The sequence below is a fragment of the Prosopis cineraria genome, unplaced genomic scaffold (assembly GCF_029017545.1).
Source record: "Prosopis cineraria cultivar Desert tree isolate PC_DT_omini unplaced genomic scaffold, ASM2901754v1 PC1, whole genome shotgun sequence".
Classification (NCBI taxonomy): Eukaryota; Viridiplantae; Streptophyta; class Magnoliopsida; order Fabales; family Fabaceae; genus Prosopis; species Prosopis cineraria.
Window position 1 is genome coordinate 2885682 of NW_026555332.1, and position 18475 is coordinate 2904156.

The 18475-nt window shown below is 32.9% G+C and overlaps 1 protein-coding gene across 1 annotated transcript; it reads left to right on the forward strand.

Moving 5' to 3' along the window:
* Positions 1-833: 833 nt before the first annotated feature.
* LOC129305459 (uncharacterized) lies at positions 834-2950 on the forward strand. Its single transcript, XM_054945487.1, has one exon. The coding sequence runs from the start codon at positions 1018-1020 to the stop codon at positions 2776-2778; it is 1761 nt and encodes a 586-aa protein (XP_054801462.1). The 5' UTR covers positions 834-1017; the 3' UTR covers positions 2779-2950.
* The last annotated feature ends 15525 nt before the right edge of the window (positions 2951-18475 follow it).

Consider the following 18475-nt stretch of genomic DNA (forward strand, 5'->3'; position numbering starts at 1 on the left):
CATTTTATGATAAGCAATTTCAAATAAATATTTTTAAAGCTACAAAAATATTTTCAACAAAAAGGACCCATCATGGCGTAATTCATGGGATCAGTTTCGATACTTATCATAGTAATCAATACCATAATGCTCATCACTGTAATAAGATTTGAACCATCTAATAAATATAAAGTATTATTATATATTTTTATTTTATACTTATCAAAATAAAAATTTGTAAAATTATAAATTTTTTTACTTTAAATCTAAATTAAATAATTTAATTTAATATTTAAATTTTTATAATTATTATATATTAAATATTTAGATGTATTTTGTACTGTCTAAATTAAAATGTAGATGGTGCAAATTTCATCGCTGTGAAGACTGGTCCCGCGCAATTCACACGCAAATGCGCCCGAGACCCACTCCTCTCCTTGACGGCTTCCTCAATCTTGACTTACAACAGGTCTACAGTACCACTTCAAGGATTATCACATGGAACCTCCTTGAAATTTTCAAAGCTAGTAGCTTCGAATGTGTCATTTTTTAATATTTTTTATAATGTCTCAACATTTTAATTTTATTTTTTATTTTTTTTAGGTCATTAGTTTCTACATAAAATAAAAAATATTTAGATATCTTGATATTTCAAAATGATGAAGATTTATATTTTTATAATTTTTTAAAGAAAAATATCATAAATACACCCTTTTATTTTTGAAAAATCATAAAAAATATAAATCTTTATCGTTTTAAGATATCAAGATATTCAAATGTCTGTTATTTTACGTAGAAGTTAATGATTAAAAGAAAAATAAAAAATAAAATTGACATGTCCGGGCATTATAAGAACTTTAAAAAAGAGTACATTAAAGGCCCCTAATTTGAAATTTCACTATATAACTCCACATCTTCTCAGCAAAGACTTATCATCGCAGTTCTTTTTGCCAAGCTAAGTGTGTTACAATCGCATATCAATTCACTCGTTATTATCTCTTCCTAAATACACTGATCATCTCTGGCCCAAAAATTAACATGGCCGTCTCTTCAGGACCACATATCACAACATGGCTCCGACCGACCACATCCTTCGCCCGCCAGCTCCTCACTGGCCGGTGGTTCATGATCTCCTCCTCCTTCCTTATCATGTCCGTCTCTGGCGCCAGCTACATGTTTGCTCTCTACTCCCGCGACATCAAGTCCGTCCTCGGCTACGACCAGTCTACCCTCAACCTCCTCTCCTTCTTCAAAGACCTCGGCTCCAACATCGGCATCCTCTCCGGCCTCCTCAACGAGGTCACGCCGCCGTTTGTCGTCGTCTCCGTCGGCGCCGTTCTCAACTTCTTCGGCTACTTCATGATCTGGTTCGCCGTCAACCGCAAATTCCCCCTCCCGCCCAGCGTCGCCCTCATGGCCTTCTTTGTCTTCATGGGCGCCAACTCTCACTGCTCCACCAACACCGGCGTCATCGTCACCTCCGTCAAGAACTTCCCCGGCTCCCGAGGCATCGTCATCGGAATGCTGAGCGGCTACTTGGGCTTGAGCGCGGCGATTATAACTCAATTATATTACGCTTTCTATGGGAACGATTCCAAGTCACTTCTCTTGCTCATGGCCTGGCTTCCCACGGCGACTTCGATTTTGTTTCTCCCTGTAATAAGGTACCACAAGGGTGTTCAACAGCAAAACGACACCAGAAATTTCTACAAGTTCGTCTACCTGTCGCTTCTTCTCGCAGGATTTCTCCTCATCCTCATCATTCTGGAAAAATGTCTGAAATTTACCCAGAAAGAGTATTATCTCTCATCTTCTCTCATGCTCCTCCTCCTCCTCCTGCCTTTCGTGGTTGTAATCACGGAGGAGCTCAAGCTATGGAAAGCCAACCAACAAGAACCACAGAAAGTAACCATAACCACAGAAAAGCCCAAGCTTGAATATTACAAGCCTGAAGAACACAAAGAAGCCGTGTCGACGTCTTGTTCATGGTGGAGAAACATATTCAGAAAACCTGATAGAGGGGAAGACTACACGATCCTGCAAGCGATCTTAAGTCTCGACATGGCTATCTTGTTTTCAGCTACAATATGTGGGCTTGGAGGTACCCTTACGGTGGTGAACAATCTAAGCCAGATAGGGACAGCTTTAGGGTACTCGGCTCACAGCATAACAACATTCGTGTCTCTGATGGCGATCTGGATCTATCTGGGGAAGATAGCGCAAGGGGTGATCTCAGAGTTCGTAGTTACAAAGCTCAAAGTCCCAAGACCCTTCATGCTCACATCAATTCTGGTCCTTTCATGCGTGGGCCATCTTCTCGTGGCTTTCAACGTCCCAAACGGACTGTACGTGGCCTCAGTGATTATAGGGTTCTGTTTCGGTGCGAACTGGCCGATACTGTTCTCCATAATTTCGGAACTTTTTGGGCTGAAATATTACTCGACGCTGTATAATGTAGGGTCTGTGGCGAGCCCCATAGGGTCCTATTTAATGAGCGTGAGAGTGGCGGGTCATCTGTATGACAAGGAAGCGATGAGGCAATTGGCAGCGAAGGGATTGAAGAGGAAGGAAGGAGAAGAACTGAACTGTAATGGAAGTGAGTGTTACAGATTGGCCTTTTTCATCATCACAGGAGTGACCTTGCTTGGGGCACTGGTGTCACTTATTTTGGTGGCCAGGACAAGAAGCTTTTACAGAAGTGACATTTACAAGAAGTTCAGATCAGAGGAAAAAAATCTTCATAACGAGACAGAAATTGGTGTGGTTCACAAAGAAGCTGGACCACCGAGGCAAATATAGCGGGTTAATTAAAGCACCCAATGGAGGGTGGTATTGTAAAGTTACTCAATATATATTTACTTTTGTCTTACCTTTTCTCATGATTAGTGGGTGTTGCATAGAAGTTCACGAGCAAAGGTAACGGATTTAGAATTTAGACATAATTAACTGATTGCGTGGCTTTTAATTGATTCTTCCGAGTTCCCTTTCCCCCCTGTTTTTTATTTCATATTTTTTTGAAATAAAGTCAAATGATTATATTCACTAAAAAGTATAAAAAATAGTTTTACAACAAAAACAATAAAAAAAAGGACAATTACAGATAAAAAAAATTAAAAGACTATTGCAACTGTTGCTTCTTGATCGAAATAATATTAAAATAACCAAGCAGTTGAAGCACATCTTGAGTGAAGCAATTAACTTTTTCCTTCAAAGATTGCTTGAAGTTTTCTCTCTGAGTGAGAATGGTGATGTGACCTAGACTATGAGAGCAATATGGGCTACCCATGAAATTGTAGATTTAGTAAAGAATTTCTTTCAAGCATGCAAGCCAAAAGTATGAGGATCCTTCTGACAAGCTTTTTGAATTAGAAACCTGCTCAACTCATCACCATTGTACAGGATTTGAGCTCCATAGGTGATTAGTCTACCTTTTTTGAATTTTGAAATTAGTGATCCATTAGCCTGTGGCAATCCAACAATCAAGCCCTCTTTTGAGTTAGATGTTACCGACGAGGATAATGCTGGCTTCCATTGGCAGATATTCTTGATAAAGCTTAATAGCCCTTGAAATTCTCGAATAATTGAAGTTGGGGAGAATTCGAAAGCCCTATACATCTCTTCACCCATGTTAAGTGGAGGAGAAAGAAGATTCCTTTTAGGTCTTGAACCTCATCATCATGATATAGGGCTTCCAATGTAGAGATGATCTAGTCAACTCTTAATACAGCAAAAATAGCAAGAGAATGGATAGAGCATGAGCCATGCATGCCAAATGGTTTAGTGAAAGGATAGTCATGAAAAATGTGTTGTAGGGATTCATTACAATCACAACCAAAAACACATTAAATAGATATCGGTACGTGATGCTTAAGAAGTATATCCCTAGTTAGAATAGTTTTGTGAACAAGATTCTAAATAAAGAGCAGAGTCTTGTATGGAAGGTTTAATTTTCAAAGGAAGGACCAAATGTTGGCATCACGAAAAGACCAATTATAAAGCCATTCTATCAACATTTGATCACTGGATTGCCATTCCTAAAAGGATGGGTTGCTTTTTAGCTCATCATTCTCGAACATATATTTTGAGGGACACATCTTTGCCCCTGCAATATGTCCTTCCAGAAAGTAGCCACGTTTAATAGGAAGAACAACAGTCTGCCATAGAAGATAATTATCTCGATCCAACTTGATTGAGAGAGCCTGGGAACCTGATGACATGATGGAAGGTATTTTGAGTAAGGAAGTGGTAACAGTGGCAACGTTGGTGTTTGTGGCGGGGGGATTCTTGGTACTGGTGACGGAAGGTGAACTGAAGGTAGCCATGACTCTTGATACCAAAACAAGAAAAATGACAGAGAGAATATGATAGAAAAATGATTCTTGTTAGTATCACTGATTGTGAATAAGGTACATTATATAGAACCTGTAGAGCCACTGTCATGCAAGCGCACAATTGTGCAGAAACAATGAAAAAGGTACAGTACACATGTATGCTATAAGGGATAAGAACAAATAAAATATATGCTCTAATGTCTTCTAGTATCTTTTGATATAAAAGACTTAGGTTTAGACCTATCATGTGGATTGTAATTGGCATTGGACTTGTACAGAATATGGGCCTTGTTCTTAACTTTAAGAAAACGTGACAAAAAGAAATCGGAGTGTAAAAGACTTATAGACCAATTGTTTTTTTAATTTAATTTAATCAATGAGAAAAGATTTTATAATATTTCTCAATGTAAGCCAAGGAAAAGAGGGGCAAGCTACACGTTATTCATATCCATATTAAATAAATATAAGATTTTAAGATAGTTAATTTTGGAGATGACAATAAATGTCATATGAGCAGCATTAAGTTATAAATGTCATATGAGCAGCATTAAGTTAGACTCCGTTAGTATTAAATACAAGCAAGATGATAACTTGTCATAAGTTATACGTAAATTAAACAAAAAGCATTCATCAAGAAAACCAGATTTAAAAAAAAATTCATCAAACTGTGTTGATTTTGATATGGGCCTAAATCTATGTAAATTGAATTCAGCTCCTCTAGTTGATGAGAATATTGGGATTATACAGGATTAAATTTATTTTGGGTTAGGAGATGCATGTACCAAAGTTGAAATTTACCCTGACTATATTGAAGTTGCTAATTTGATTATCGTACTTCTGCTATATTTATACTCTGACATAAATTATTTTGATTTGGTTTGAAATTATTTTTATTTTAAGAAAACTTGGGATCCCATACTTGTTATTATTTGATTTAAACTTGGTTGTGGTTAAGTAACTAGGGCAATATAAAGGTGATTTTACATGGATACTTCGTATACAAAAGAGTCTATCTAAATCTCAAATTGACTTAAGAAGGATTAGATTAGTCATGGTGAAAAAAGTGTGCATGGGTAAACCTAAGACATTCAAGGCATAAATTTAATTAAAAATAAATTAATTAGAGGGTTATTTGTGTTGATCCTTAGTAAGGTTTCTAGCACTGTTTTTAGAATCAGATCGGATATTGAACTAGAAAAGTCAGCGATTCATAGTTTGTATAGTTCAACCAGGTTGGACCGATGGTCAAACTGATGAAGTGATAATTAAATTAAAAAAAATTATATATGTATATAATAATCTAAATATAAAAAATACATATAAAATTGCTATTTAACTTTAAAAACAAAATATTTTAAGTTTATCATGACTTAACAAGCCACATAATACAATATAATATCAAATGATTAAAAAAGTAGTCATTTTTTTAAAAAATTTGATAAAAAATAAAAAAAGTTTTTTTGAACAGTCCAGTTTTTGAAAACCGAATCCAGTTCTCAACTTGATTCTGGTTTCCAGTCCGACCGTCGGTTCAAAATGACTCAACTTCTAAAATAGATTTTTGTATGAACCAGACCGAAAATCAGACCAGTCAATGGTTGGACCGGTCTGACTATCCAATCCAGCTTTAGAAACACTAGTTTCTAGTACAAATACTTAAAATGAAGATACCAAGCTTATGTGGTAATGACAAGGCATCTAGAATGAAATAAGGAAGAGAAAGGGATAAAATTAGTCATATCTTATCCACCAAGTATGAATGGGAGATATTGAGTTATTCTTCCTTTGTGAATCAAAGCTCAAAATCAGAGTTGTGGCTTTACCAAAATACTTTAGAAGTATGGGTCTTTGTGCTTAATAAAATTGGAACTATAAGTGCAATATTCCCATTGTTCATTTTTTTAATTTTAAGTAGGAATAGCTTTCCCTGAGAATATGCACATTCTCTACATAACCACTTTGTGGGTGGTTTACTGGATAAGTTAGAGATAAAATATAGACACTTTGCATTCCCAAAAAACTTTCTCCCATCTCTTTTCTCTCTTCTCTCTAGGCATTTGATGTGTTCCTGAACTAAGTTTGCATCATGACTCCGTTCCCACATACGTCCTATCAAGTGCAACTTATCTCATTTAGGTATATTTTCCTCCTCCACAAATTGTATTGGTTAACATTTTGTATCTATTAATAGGAAAGACCAAATGTTGGCATCATGAAAAGACTAATTGCATCAAAGGGTGTAGAGAGATTCTTGTATGTTCCCTAATATATTTGGACTTAAAAGGAGTGAAGACTTATGAAAGTTCACCTAAAGCCTAGACTAATGACAAAAAACATCAATAATGTCCTTTAATACCTGAACATCAGATTGAGTATACTCAAAGAAGATGGCCAAATCATCAGCATGTAATAAGCCACAACCTCCTACTTATAGTTGATTTGTTAAAATTTTATTTAACAAAAGTCAATTGAGTAAAAGTCAGTTATTATAATAAAATTTATATTTGAATACTTTTATTCAAAAGTTAGTTTACTAAATTTAAAGTTATTTGGATTATATATATTAAAATTTACTTTTGAATGTATAATTACTAAAAACGACGTTGATTTATGATGATTTATAATTTTTATTATATAATTATAATACATTAAAAATGTTTAAAAAATGTGATAAATATGCTAAATAACAAAATCTAATATGTTAGATAATAAGAATAAAAAAATAGTTTGATATATTGGAAAAAATTATATAATAAATAGTTAAATATATATTAATATTGAAAATTTATATGATTAATTGTTCAATCTATATTGTAAAATCTTATTTTTGATTGAATTGTGAACTTTATTCATTAAAACATGTGTTTGAATATGATATGTTGAATAAAATATATTGAACTTATTTGTTGAAAAAATATATAAATACTATAAAAATGTTAAAGGGCAATATGGGAACTAAGTTTTCAAATGTGCTTTTCCAAATGCCAAAAGAAACTCTAGTGAGAGTTGAGTAAAAGTCTATTTGAGTTATATGAAATGTCGGCCAAACTGAAATTGAAAATAAACTAAACACCATCAAAAATAAAAATGTGCTTCCAATCACTTTTAGGATGTCGCTAAAAGTACTTTTAATGGGTACCCAAATGGGCAATAGAGTTTACATGTCATTCTATGATAGTGAACTTAGTATTTCTAAGTCTAAGCCCAAGAAGAAAACATGTCTAGAAGCCTATAACACTTTATAACCCATATTGTATAATATTCTTTCATTATCTGCATATTCTAGAATATTCTCTAAGGCTTACATTGTAACCTTTATACCTTGTGTTCTTATCCTTTGGGCTATATCACAGTTGTGCTGTCACTCTCTTATTAGAGAGCATTACAATCATGTTCTCTTTTTATAGTGGAGACTCTACTGTATTGAGGTTAAGCAGTGAGAGAAAACATTTCTTTAAATATTATGTAAGTCAATCTTGGTATTAGAACTAACATACTGGTAATGGTAACCATGAGTTCTTCAAGTTCATCTACCTCTATTGGGGCTGTTACTCCAATAGTGATGACGAACACCAAGACTGTTCCATTTCTTGCAAGTTTGAACCAAGCTAGTTTTGTCAAGTTAGATAAAACCAACTTTCTTCTTTAGCATTCTCTTGTTCTCTATATTCTTAGAGGATATAACTTAGATGTCTACATGCTGGGCACCAAAGTGCTCTATTAGAGTTTTTACTTGAAGGAGATGATGATATTAAGGTCAGTCCTTAATATGAAGATTGGCTAGCCACAAACCAACTTATTTTTAGCTGGCTGCTAAATGTCATCACCACTGATGTTGCATTTTAGGTTCTTTATTGTAAGACCTTTACTCATATTTAGAAAGCTGTGATAGAATATGCTAGAACAGATACCAAGTCTCGCATCATCATGTACATAAACAAACTCTATCATATTCGCAAGGGAGCAATAAAGATAGAGGAGTACCTTAGGAAGATAAAAGGATTTGTTGATTGTCTTTCACTTGCTGGAAGTCCAATCTCACATTTTGATCTCATTATGCAGACATTCTTAGGACTACATACTAAATATACTCCTTTTATCATGTACTTGTTCGATCGAGATATGACTTGAAGGGAGTTGCAAAATCAGCTTCTGACCCTTGAGAGGCACTTGGAACATTTCCACTCTATTAACACTTCTATTATGAGCAATGCTTTTGCTAGTTTAGTAATTCATTCTGATAATTTTGCTAGTCCTAATACAGTTTTAGCTCATTTTGGAAATAATTCTCATCCTCCTTGGCATAGTCGAGGTGGCCTAGTAGGGACTGAGGATGTTCTCATCATAATAACAATAACCAACCTACTTGTCAAGTGTGCAACAGGGTTAGTTACTCTGCATACAACTGCTTCTATAGGTTTGATAGAACCTACACTAGGAATGATGAGCAAGTCCCCTACCATAACAATAATAATGATGCATCTACATACCTTGCATTTGCTAAAACTGTTAATGACCCAACCTGATATTTAAATAGTAGAGCAACAAACCATGTTACCCATAATACTCCTCCAAATAGTAATATCAATTAGCATGCAAGTAACCTTTTAGTTGGTGATGTTTGTGGTTTAAAGATACATCAATAAACTTCTGCAGTTTTTCTTAATGGACATAAGCCTAAACTAGACATGAAAGATGTTTTAGTAGTGTCTCATATTAAGAAAAATATTGTTAGTGTTGAAGAATTGGCTGATGATAATGATGTTCTAATTGTCTTTTCTAAATTTGATTGTGTTGTTAAGGATGCTCAAACCCACAAGGTGCTGCTCCAAGGGAAGCATCATTTTAATAGTAGCAACCGACTCTACAAGCTAGATGAAATACCAAGTTGTGTCAGATCTTAGGCATTTTGTTCAGCTTTTCATAGAGCCAACCATTTTCTTATTTGAGTTACAGCCATGGCATAGAAAATTAGGCCATGCTTCTTGTAAACAGTGAGAAAAATCCTAAGCGATTGCAATATACCAATTGGCATTAATGAAAATCTCAATTTTTTAAGCTTGTCAGTATGGAAAATCCCATAAATTACCTTTTTCTTTGTTTGATTCTAAAGTTGAAGCATTACTTGAATTAGTTCACACTAACTTGTAGGGTCCATCCCCTGTTCTATCCAAAAATGGCTGTAAATATTACATCAATTTTGTTTATAATTTCAGCCATTTTACATGGATCTATCCTCTGCTTGCTAAACATAAAGCCTTATCTACTTTCACTCAGTTTAAACAACTTGTTGAAAATCAATTTGGTTGTAAGATAAAAATTCTCCAAAGTGACTAGGGAGGAGAATATAGAAATTTTGTATCTCTTATTAATGATGCTAGGATATTATTTACACACCCTTGTCCTCACACATTTGCCTACAATGGCAGGGTGAAAAGAAAGCAGCAGCACGTAGTAGAAGTTGGCCTTAGTTTATTGGCTCAAGCAAGTATGCCATTATATTTAGTGGGAGCCTTTGCCATGATTGTTCATATTATTAACAGACTACTCACTCCTATTCTGCAAAATGTTCACCTTATGAGGTTTTGTATAAACAAAAACTAGATTATACTGCACTCAAACTTTTCGGTGTGCTTGCTATCCTTGTCTTTATCCTTACAACAAGCACAAATTGGAATTCATAAGTGAGAAGTGCACCTTTTTGGGTTATAGTGGGGACCATAAAGGCTACAAATGCTTGAGTCCATCAAGAAAACTTTATAATTTACGCCATGTAATATTTAATGTGCAAGAATTCCCTTTTACAGGTACACATTCCTTAGAACCTATCTCTAGATCTGACAATTCTCCTTCTCTAAGATTAGTGCCTTTGACAAATTTGTCCTTATCTGCAATTAAACCACCATTAGTTGGGACCACCACCAATACACCTCCTTTTTTTCCTAACTATCCCATGTCACATTTGGGATCAACTTTTGCTTTGTCTTCCTAGAAAGTGGCTTTAATACTCCTCTTATAGTCATCACCACACTTGCTCCTAATACTAAAAATTCAAGTACTGATGACATGCCTCTTAATAATCATTCAATGGTGACTTGTGCTAAAAGAGGTATTTTTAAACTAAAAGAACCATATGTCGATATGGTTCAAGCCACACTTTCTGATTTAAAGCCACAATTTGCTATTAAGGCTCTCAGATCACCATACTAAACTTTTACTATGCAAGATGAAATTAATGCTCTTGTAAGAAATAAAATATGGGTCTTTGTTCCTCCTCATTTATCTTAAAATGTTGTTGGTTGCAAATGGGTATTTAAGAAAGCTGATGGAAGACTTGACAAGTATCAAGCACACCTAATAGCTAAGGGCTACCTTCAAAAGCTGGCATTGCTTTTAGTGATAACTTTAGTGCTGTTATCAAACTAGTAACTATATGCATTGTTTTCATTCTTGTAGCCTCTTTCAATTGGGATGTGCATCAGTTAGATATTAACAATCTTTCCTTAATGGCTAATTAAGTGAAACTATTTTCATGTCACAACCTGACGGGTTTATGGATACTTCTCATCCTAAACATGTCTGTAAGCTATCCAAAGCACTTTATAGGCTTAAACAAGCCTCGAGGGCTTGGCATGAACGACTGAAGAATACACTAGTAACTTAAGGTTTTTAAATCCTGCAAGAGTGACTCTTTCTTATTCATTTTCAAAAACTTTACTTAGATAATGATCATCTTGATTTATGTTGATGACATACTTGTTACTAGGAGCAACATGGCAAGTTTAAATCTATTTGTTCAAAAACTGAACTCTATCTTCTTCGTTAAGGTTATGGGAGCCATACATTATTTTCTTGGATTTCGCATCTATCATGACTTTAGTGGATTTTATGTTAATCAAAGTAAATACATTCTAAATCTACTCCAAAGGTGTGAATATAGTAACAGCAATTCAGTGATTACTCCTATGACCATTGGTCAAAGTCTTCCTCTTAATGACAATTCTCTTTTTTCTAATCCTCATCTGTATAAAGGCATAGTTGGAGCCTTACAATATTTGTGTAATACACGACCTGATATAAGCTACTGTGTTAGCAAGCTAAGTCAATTTCTCTCTTGCCCAACCACACTTCATTGGACAGCCATTAAACATTTGGTTAGATATCTTAAGGGCATAATAAATCTTAGTCTTCACATCAAAGGCTCCAATTTCCTTGACATGATTGGTTTCTTAGATGCTAATTAGGCAGTATGCCTTGATGACAGACGATCTATGGGTGCATATATGATTTTCTTTGGTGAATCTTTCGTCTATTGGTCTTTCAAAAAGCAAACGAGAGTAGATGGCTCAAGTGCTGAATTTGAGTATTGAGCCTTGGCCCACACCGCTGCTGAATTGGTTTGGTTGCGTTCCTTACTCTCAAATTATCCTTCTTCTTTAAGTGCAGTTTTATGATATGTTATGACAATATTAATGCCTTTGCCTTGGCATCCAACGCTATTTTTCATGCACAGAACAAGCATATAGAAATCAATGCTCATTTCATTTGTGATTTAATGGTCAATAAAGTCATTTCTGTTCATTATGTCCTAACTCAAGATCAAGTTGCAAATGGTCTCACTAAGCCTCTTTCCACATTCGATTCATTCTTCTTCATAACAGACTGGGGCTCACTACTTTACCCCATCGTTTGAGGGGGGATGATACTGAACTTAACATTTATAAGTCTAAGCCCAAGAAGAAAACATGTCCAGAAGCCCATAACACTGTATAACTAATATTGTGTAATATTCTTTTATTGTCTGTATATTCTGGAATATTCCCTAGGGCTTATGTTGTAACCTTTATACCTTGTGTTCTTATCCTTTGGTTGTACAATTGTTGTGCTGTCACTCTCTCATTGGAGAGCATTGTAACTGTTTTCTCTTTATATAATGGACATTCTACTACATTGAGGTTAAGCAGTGAGAGAAAGTATTTTTTCAAATATTGTGCAAGTCAATCTTTCTACTATGAGGCCACTGACTATGTTTCAAACTTTAGAATATGGGTTTGGAAGATGTGTAGCGTCACCTTCTTAATAAGGGAGAAACAAACATGTTTGTGCATGTTGTGATTACTTTGTTTTGGTCTAAGTCATTGAATCTAGCTAGCTATCTTGCTCTAAGCTAGTCTTGTGCAAGAATTTGTGAATCGTCCCCACCAATGCGAAACTAATTTTCACACGTATTTCCATGTTAGCTATCTAATTTTCACATTAGTTTTTTTAGGACTAATTTTTCTTACAAAACTTAAAGAAATAATTAATAACTGAAGAAAAAGTTAAAGAATAAAATTATAACAATTAAAGTTGATGGATCAAATAAATAGAACCCCTAAATGTGAAGGGCTAAAAGTTGTTTTATTCCAAATTAAAACTGTCCAATCATAGAAGAAGAGGACAAGGGAAGATTAAATATCATCTAAGAATCCCTATAGCATTTTAATATTAAAGAATAACTGATCTAAAAATCTGGAATATCATTGCAACCTTGGGACATATCTAAAAATAAGATTTTAGAAAAAAGACTTAATTACCCTTTTAGCATTTTACAAATAGTCTTGCTTTGGTATAAACATTCGGCTATCCAAAAAATTTATAGCCATATCATTTATATTTGATATTTAATATCAAATCCTCCACATGTTTATATATTTATTCCATCATTTAGGCATGATGTATTGTAAGGTATTGAAAATTGGGCTAATTATTAAATTGGTTAAAGCACAAGTTTAATGATTAATAATAGTCAAAATCATAATTAGATTAGTCATAAAAATAAAATATTTTATTAAACTAGTCAAGTTAAGATACAATTGATGCAGTTCAACTAGTCAAGTTGACTCAAACTTTAATACTATAGTATATTAAATTTGAGACCAAACATCGCAGTTGGTATGCATTTAGCATATATTTCCCAATTTGTGTTTTTACTTTTTGATATATTATACTGTGAGTTTAGTTTTATGAAAATTTAAAAAAAAAATAAACTGAGTCCGGCCAACCATGTCTTTTGGGTTCATCGCAGTTACCTGATCAATGAAGGAGTTGATTTTGGCATTGGGGAAAACATCATCAATATAAACTCAAGGACGAACGTGATGACCGCGAAACAAATCGTGTTTCAGGCTCTGGAGTAGAGCGGTAATTCAAGCCTGATCAAGAGTTTAGAAAATTCTCTTCACCTAAAGTTTATTCGAACTGCACGAATAAGTTTAAAGAAATTGGGGTTAAATATGAACTTGAATACTCAAATTTTTTTATTAGTAATAAAATAAAATTTGAAAAAAATAATTTTTTAACATAAAATTTGAAAAAAAGTAATATTTCATAATTCAGGCATTTGAATTAGTTCAAATAAGTTTAAACGCTCACGGTGTTGGGGTCAGACACTAGAGCTTGACTAAATGATTTGGCTGTCTTTTATATATTAAAATATTTTAAATCTAATTTAAAATGAGTCCAATTTAAATAAGCCAGCTGATCTGGATTCTACTTTGCATTGGAAGATGTGTTGTGTTGTGAACCGTGTGTTGGTCTAAGCCATTGAATCCAGTCGCTCTGAGCATGTATGGAACTTGTGAATCGTCCCCACCAGGCCATCAATACCAAAAAGGTGTTTGTTCTCTACACGTGGAGGTTTTCTGAATGCGTGCGACGCTACAAACGAATTACGGAATTCGTAAATTTTTGTTTGGAAAATAGGAAGAGGAAAACAAGTTTATGAAGATGTTTTCAAACATGGTTGTCATGAAAAGGAAATCTAGATACTTAGTTAATAAACGACATGATCTTCAGAGGCACCCCTTGTACGTCTTAAAGTGTCATATAAAAACAAATCAATATCACAGTTTTAAATTTTTCAGATGATGGATATATACAACCAAGTTGGGTAGATATCGATTTTGTACTTTTCGTGGATGGGCAGATTAGTAAGGATGCAAATGTGACCCAAATGCAAAATTTAATATAATTAAATTGATTTTGACCTATTGCTAATCTCAATGGTCATTCATAAAGGGCATAATTAATTAAGGAACAATTTATTTAAATTTTAAATTAAGTGATTTTTATATAGTTTAAAGGTTTTATAAAAAATAATTTATTTTATAGATATTTTAATAAAAAACATAAATTATTTTATGTTGGTTATAATTATAAAAAGTGATTATTAATTTCTTGGAACATAATTTTACATGAGCCCTTCGGGTCGATAGAAGAATTTTTTTCTGAGTCCAAAATGCAATAATATTATTTCTTGGAGTGTCAATGACGTTCTCCCGGATTCTTTTCCCAGCAATCAGAGAGAAAATAACCCCAACAAAAGTCTATGAAATTAAAACTATCCAATGACCGAAGGATGAAAAAAAGAAGAAGCAAAAATATCATCTAAGATTACTTATAACGTTTTAATATTAAAAAAGGATCCCAAAAATTTAAAATATCACTGCATTTCAGGGATATATTTGAAAGTAAGATTTCCAAAAAAAAAAAAGACCTAATGATCCCTGTTTTACAAGTCTTACTCTACTATAAATACAAAACATTTTATTATTAACAAGTTACTATATGTAATTAACAAGTAAAAATTCATTTATAAATGAGTTACAAAACTTAGTAGGCTTGATATATTATTTATAGCTGAATTCTTTGTTGTTCATACCAAAAAGAAAACTTGTAAAATTAAACGAGGAGGTAGAATATAAATTTGGGCTTGAAAAGTTTTTCCAAGAAAGCAAATTTTTTTATCATTCGAATTTATTTCAAAATATTTTTAGCATACCCATTGGGCTCTTTAAACTTTTTATTTCTACAATGAATTCCTAACACAGAAGCCCAAAACTAAAATTGTCAAAGTGAGTAAACAGCGCTGTTTTTTGTTTTTTAATTAAACTATAATAGCATATCATTGAGCGGTTTTTGAGCCAAGGCTTTGAATTTAAGTATGGCTAATTTTAGAAGCCCAATTTTTCACGGATTAAAGGTGTAATATGCCCTTGTGCTTCAGAGGATACCAATATTTGCAGATCAAGGACAATAAAACACATAACATATCCTCCAAAAAAACAAAAAAAGATTCTTCAGCCTAATATCTAAAAAAGTATTCAAAACTTATTATTCTCTGCTTTCTGTTTTAGTCCATAAGTTGATGGACTTGAAACCTCATTTTAGCACTTAATAAATGGCACTTTTTTTATTTTAATCTTTTATACAAATATTTTTCCACTTAATCTCTTCACGTAATGATATTTTTCAATTTACATATAAAAATGTATTGTGGTGAAATTCATTCTAGATTATTGAAATGACAAAAAAAAAAAAGAAGATAAAATTTAGAAAGTTAACTATTCGCAAAAATATTATATAAAAAGCTCAGTTACAAAATCTTTTGATGAGACTAAAAGCATCCTTCACGGCAAACAAAGACTGATGACATCCCTTAGAAGGCAGACTCCTCGTAATAAGATTTGTTTCATAAACAAAAAATTAATTTTGATACTTTAATTACTGATTTAATACCCCCTCCATCCCATTTTCTAAGACATTTTAGATGTGATCTAAAAATATATTTCTTTACCAACAAAGATTTGCTAGTTAGTAATGATTTAGCTCATATATAATCCACAAGATTGTAAAATCAAATCATACTGCTGATGTGAAAACTTTATTGACGAATGATTTGTAAATACTCTTTGAATCCAGAGGTATGCCTTAATATTTGTGAATTCTTGAGACCCAACTCAACTAAACATTATTTTGCCAAAAAAATATTTTTTATCAACAAAGGCTGATTTAATTTGTAAGAATTTAACTCATAATTCACAAGGTTATAAATTCAAATTTTATTATTAATATGAAGATCTTGTTAGTGAATGGAGGTTATTATATTTTTTATATTCAACACGCTTAAAGATAATATGCTCCACTAAAATAATTTAAGTCATTTAATGAGATACTTTCTAAATATATTATATATTTATAATCTATCTTTCAATATTTAGAGATAGGCCTTTTCTACCTTTTAATAGAGGCATTAATAGTACCACCTTGGAAAACACAAAATTCAACTTAGCCCTCCTTATGGACATACGTACGACCTCTATATCTAGAAAATGATTGGTCTAATGGGTAAGAAACTTGCATCAATTAACCGCTATTGAATTTGAATCCTAAAAATGGAACATCTTTCGCTAGAAAGGGCCCCATTTCACAGTTTCACCCAAGTTAGCTTGGGTGGTGTTAAAAGCTCCCCAAAATTGACACAAGCATCCAAAGCTCCATGAAAAAGACTTTAATTTTAATATGGAGGTACTGGACGCTCCGCATGAAAAAACACATATAATGACGTGGCTATTTCATTATATGAAAGTTGTGGTGCTATTATTAATTGTTAACGGATATGTTAATTAGGTGAAATCGCCCAACTATTCCATCTGCCAATTAACCATTTGTTTCCCCTAACGTGCGCGCGCGCACATAATCGCTATTTTGAGTAATATGAACTAACAAGGATTGCTTGGACTCCTCACATATACATGCAGTTTTAATTCGATGTGATAAGTGAATAACCTTTAAAATCACACATTATTTTCATGTTTTCTTTTATTTAGTATGATACTTCAAAAAATTTTCTCATAATATTGAAGAGGGAATAGTTTCACTTTAGATACTCGTGCAAAAAAAAATAATAATAATAATTCGCACATTGCTTAAAATCAAACACCTTGAATTTGAATCAATTTGCGCTTAATTAATTAATTTCTCCCAGAGTACTCGGAGTTCGTGACGAAGATCAGTCAAAAAACTTTTTTTAATTAAAAAGAAATGTAACGTGCTATCTCTAACAAGTTAATCAAACTTTTAAACTATCAGTGCTTGATCAAAATCCACCAGTTATCTTAAAGCACATGTATTAAGCTCCTGTGAACGTTGAACAGATTCCACGTAATATTAATACTCATTAATTGACTTGAAATTTGGTGTAGATAAGCCCTTTCTAAGGGAATCTGGACATCAGATTAATTTATCTGTCTTTTTGCCCCCTACGTATTGTAATTACTTCATTTTGGTCCCTTATTAAAACAAAGGTTTGGGATTTCGAGCTAAATGATTTCTTATTCTCTCAAATTAATCAGCATTTAGATCTTTGGACCACAAAAATAAAATAAGAACCCTACTTTATATGAGTTGCGGTGCCCTCTGAAGAAGTATATAGCTGAAAACAATCAATCCAAATGGTGAAATTAAAATAAACAAAAAATAAAATTAATATCTAAATATAAAATCTTCCCACATTAAATTCCATCCACATTCCATCCCTATAATATGTGTCCTTGTCCATGTTGTATAGTAAACAAATTAAAATGTTGATTTACGCGGTGGAAAACTGGGGATAAATGTGCGTAGGAAGAATGATAAGATAAATTAAAGTCTTAAAAAGAAAATTTATAATAACTAAGTTTCTGAAAAAAAATTTTAAAAAATAACTTACATTTCCTCCATTAAAAAATGTAAGGCATTTTTTGATAAGTTGGATGTTAAAAAATATAAGATATTTTTAGTCTTTTGATGTGTAATCATTGCTTTTGTTTTTTCAAAAGCACCTTTATTAATAATGACTTTATATTTATTATAGGATATTTAATAGGGGTAAATATAAAAAGACAGGGTTAATTTAAAAGTAAGTAACTACTCTATTGAGGGTGCGATTCGGTAAAAAATGTCTTATATTTTTAAAAGAAATGAGTAAATATTTATTTAAATGATTGCAAACATGGTTGTTTTTTTTTTTTTGGTTTCTCAAGATATCCTTACAATTGGTAGCCATGAAATTAATCCATCAAAAAATTTAAGTGCCTTTCAAGAGGTTATGCTATCCCAAGAGATGCTTTTCATGCATACCTCCAAGAATTATGAATTAATCTTAACAGAAAATTGAATCAATATTTATAACTTATTTTTAGATAATTATGTAGAAAATATAACTATTATTGATTCCCTTATGGGACTTAAATGCCATTCCCATAATATATACAGGTGCACTGCTGCAACTTTATGTTGCAACAAATTCAAATTAAATATCATTCCATTTCAAAAATTAACGCTGAAGACTTAATTTGAGTGAA

Excerpts from the sequence above, each read along its gene's own strand:
- LOC129305459 (XM_054945487.1), top strand. The coding sequence starts at position 1,018 with ATGGCCGTCTCTTCAGGACCACATATCACAACATGGCTCCGACCGACC.